Source organism: Chrysochloris asiatica, unplaced genomic scaffold, assembly GCF_000296735.1.
Source record: "Chrysochloris asiatica unplaced genomic scaffold, ChrAsi1.0 scaffold00034, whole genome shotgun sequence".
Lineage (NCBI taxonomy): Eukaryota > Metazoa > Chordata > Mammalia > Afrosoricida > Chrysochloridae > Chrysochloris > Chrysochloris asiatica.
The window spans coordinates 2,793,883-2,797,552 of NW_006408552.1; the positions used below are offsets into that span (position 1 = coordinate 2,793,883).

General features: G+C 56.3%; 1 protein-coding gene across 1 annotated transcript in view; it reads left to right on the forward strand.

The window, feature by feature from the left end:
* Positions 1 to 679, forward strand: part of ORAI2 (ORAI calcium release-activated calcium modulator 2) — a 6,969-nt gene extending 6,290 nt beyond the window's left edge. Inside the window, exon 2 of the mRNA XM_006859674.1 lies at positions 138 to 679. Coding sequence (XP_006859736.1) covers positions 138 to 677 — 540 coding nt within the window. The 3' untranslated portion in view covers positions 678 to 679. The remainder of the gene's footprint in view (positions 1 to 137) is intronic.
* Positions 680 to 3,670: the final 2,991 nt, after the last annotated feature.

Here is a 3,670-nt window from a genome sequence, read left to right on the forward strand (position 1 = left end):
ATGGAGTCCTGGTGTGGCACTGTAGGATAAGCACTAGACCACTAACCACAAGGTCAGCGGTTCAAGCCCACCAGCGGCTCCTTGGAAACCCTATGCAGGGGGGCTGAGTGTGTTGACGGCGCTGGTCTGTCTGACAGGTAGCTATGGTGGAAGTGCAGCTGGAGACACAGTACCAGTACCCGCGGCCGCTGCTCATCGCCTTCAGCGCCTGCACCACGGTGCTGGTGGCGGTGCACCTCTTTGCCCTGCTCATCAGCACGTGCATCCTGCCCAACGTGGAGGCGGTGAGCAACATCCACAACCTCAACTCCATCAGCGAGTCCCCACACGAGCGCATGCACCCCTACATCGAGCTGGCCTGGGGCTTTTCCACCGTGTTGGGCATCCTGCTCTTCCTGGCCGAGGTGGTGTTGCTCTGCTGGATCAAGTTCCTGCCCGTGGACTCGCGACCCCAGGGCGGCGCCCCACCCGACCCTGGCAGCCACACAGGCTGGCAGGCCGCCCTAGTGTCCACCATCATCATGGTGCCGGTGGGCCTCATCTTTGTGGTCTTCACCATCCACTTCTACCGTTCGCTGGTGCGGCACAAAACCGAACGCCACAACCGCGAGATTGAGGAGCTGCACAAGCTCAAAGTGCAGCTGGACGGTCACGAGCGCAGCCTGCAGGTCGTGTGAGGATTGTGGGGGTGAGGGGAGGTCTTATGGGGGAGAGACGGAGCCGAAGAACAATACCCCCAGACCAAGAGCATCTGGGGGCAGTCAAAAATGCCAGGAGTGGCAAGGCTTGCGCAGACACTGCCAGATAGGTGAACACCAAAGTTTGACTCCTGTCTCCATTCTGGACAGTTCCCCCTCCCACAGTGGAAGTCCTCCGTTAAAGCCAGAAACCCTGTTGCTAAGAGTCCAGGAGGCAAAAAATGGCAGGTTCCTCCACCCTGGGCATTTCTGGGTTCAGAGAAAGGGGTTATTGGGAAGGGCAGTATCACCGAGGGGTCCCAGGGTGGGTGGTTGGAGTGGGCATTCAGACAGACTCAAAGACCTTGTCAGCTCTGTCCCCAGAAGGGCTCCAAGTCGCATGTTCCAACCAAGGACGATATCTGGTCTTGGAGCCAGAGGGTGCAGGGAGCCTGCTCAGAGGAGGGGTGTCCAGTACCGCCTCTGGTGGCATTTGCGATCACTCGGCTTGGCACTCCCTCCATGCCCTGGCTTGTGGAAGGCAGGCAGGAGCCCAGGCATGGGTCTGCTAAGCGACTAGCCAGGCCTGGAGGAGGGTTCCCAGGGTGAGGCCTGGTCAGGGTGGAGGTGCAAGATGATGAAGCCTGACCACTGAGGTGCTCTGAAGGCCACCAGGCTCAAGGTCTCTTTACCCAGGCCGCCTGTAGCCCTGACCCCACCAGCCCTGAGACTGGGCCTTCACTTCCTGGCTGCCTCTCTTTCCTGAGTCAGCAGAAAGCTAAGAGCACATGCCTGCCCCCTACTGCCCTGTCCCAGGAGATGGTGGCCTGTGGGTGGTGGACCACAGATGCAGTCCTCCTTTGTCATGACCCTGACCCCTCTGCAGGGAAGGTGAGGTACTTCCTGGGCCTCCTGTACTCTCATGTTTACACAACTATGCCAGGGTCTCGGGGTCACTGCAGGCGGGCAGCTGATAAACTCCAGCCCTGTCCTTGCAGTAGCAGCTCATGTGGAAGCAGGCTGCCCTTGAGCAACTTTAAAAAACCATGTTTACCACGTTTTTCAACGCTCACCCAGCAAGGGAGACCTTTTCTTCTGATTTTTTAAGCAGACATTGACCATCTCTGATTGCATATCTTGTGAAGGAGGGTCTTCTGCAGGGTGTCCCCTGTCCTCCTCAGACGTCCATCTGCAATAGCCTTGCCCTTTCCTGCGTGTCTCTTCTTGGTGGAAAGGTTTAATCTATTCGTTTTGCAGAAAAACTCCAGTGACGGTCCAGCAGCCATGTGAGTGGGCCCACAGTGCTAAGGCAGCTACTCTTCCTGGCCTGTGACCCTGACACAAGAAAGGGCCCCCGTTTTTTGACCTGCCCCCTAGTCCCTGGACCACTTGCTTCCGTTCCTCCCTTACAATCACTATGCCAAACTCCCCCACCTCTGGAAAGCTTCCCATGCCTGCTTGGGGATCAGCCATCAGACCAGATTCATGTGTGAACTTTGCACCTGGCAGCATCAGGGTAAGACAAAGTGGATGCCCCCAATGGTGGTACCATCCAGGCAGGACGATGCCACACACCAGGTCCATTTCATACTTGAATGCCATGTTCTTTCATCCAGAGGACCGTCCCGGCTCCCCAAGCCACAGAGCAGATTGTGTCTGAGGAGCGCATGTTTGGGAACTGCAGATACAACTGGGCCGACTGCCTGGGGTGTGGCAGGGAGATCAACGAGCAGGCTAGTCCTGTGGTGTCTAGAGAGAGAACCTGATCTAGGGGTGGAGGATGTCATGGGGCCACCTTGGAGCCTCTGGACTTGCCCTGTTTTCCTCAGAGCAGAGCCTTCCTGGTGCTTGTAAAAACAGCCTGACATGCTGAAGCCCTTGCCAGTGTCGAACATGTTCCCATTTAGGACTGGACCCCAAGTCTCAACCACCAGTGTTTGTCGTAACAGAGTCCCCTCAGCCTGACTGGACCGAGGGTCACTTGCTGAGGGTTCCCGGCTGTGCTGACCCAGTTATTTATGCATGCTCGTCCCCTAGGTGGTGAATGGCATACAAGACCCTGTCTTAATATCTGTTTTTTTTTTTTTTTAGTCATTTCCCTGGATGAAACTGAATAAACAGAAATGATAAAAGAAAGGGTTAAAAGTTCCTCTGTTCTCAGAAGGTTCTGCGACACTCAGGAAGTGAGCCACATCCTTCCTTCCCTGGTGTCTCCGAAGCCCCCCAGCCTCCTAACTGGTGGCCCAGGCCAGTGGATGGTAGTCGTCCCTGGGATGGAGAGGCAGAGAGCATAGGCCAACAGGCTGTGAGGCGCCTGCCTGCCACAGGGGTCCCCGGAGAGAAAAGGGGCCTCTGACTACTGAGTCCCTACATGTGGTTCTCCCCAGAATGTAGCAGCTGAGCCCCAGCAGAGCCCACCTGCACAGGGTTGGGATGCAAGTCCCCAAATTCCCCTGGAGAGAAGGAATCTGCAGGCCTTGGGACAGCAGGTACCTGTGGCTCCAGGGTCAGTGTGCTGTCCCTCTTGGCAGCAGGAACGTCCTTCCCGAAGCTATCAAGAGAGGCCACCCCATCAAAGCAATCCCTCATGATTAGTTCATTTTCTGGAGCTCCTGGGAACCGGGCTGTAGAGCGACAAAGTGCCACTTTCACCCTGAGAAAGTGTCTGGGGGCGCGGGGAGAGGGCACGAGGGTCTGCGGTTGGTATCATGCCCTGTGCCAGCAAGCCCACAAAAGCACACCACTTGTGGGGACTGCAGTTTTCTTAAAGGGGAAGATGGAAAAACACCATTCCCCATACCATACATCTGAGAAGCCTGGCAGCGCGAGTGATGGGGTCAAGATATGCTTCAAGGGCCAATATTCCCTGCTAGTCCACTCAGAATCCGCTAAACCCCCATCTAGTTCTCATTGGCTGCCAGGCCTCCCACAAGTTGTTCAAGGACACGGTACCAAAATCTAGGCAGGAAGGAGAACAAACAAGATGGCGGATC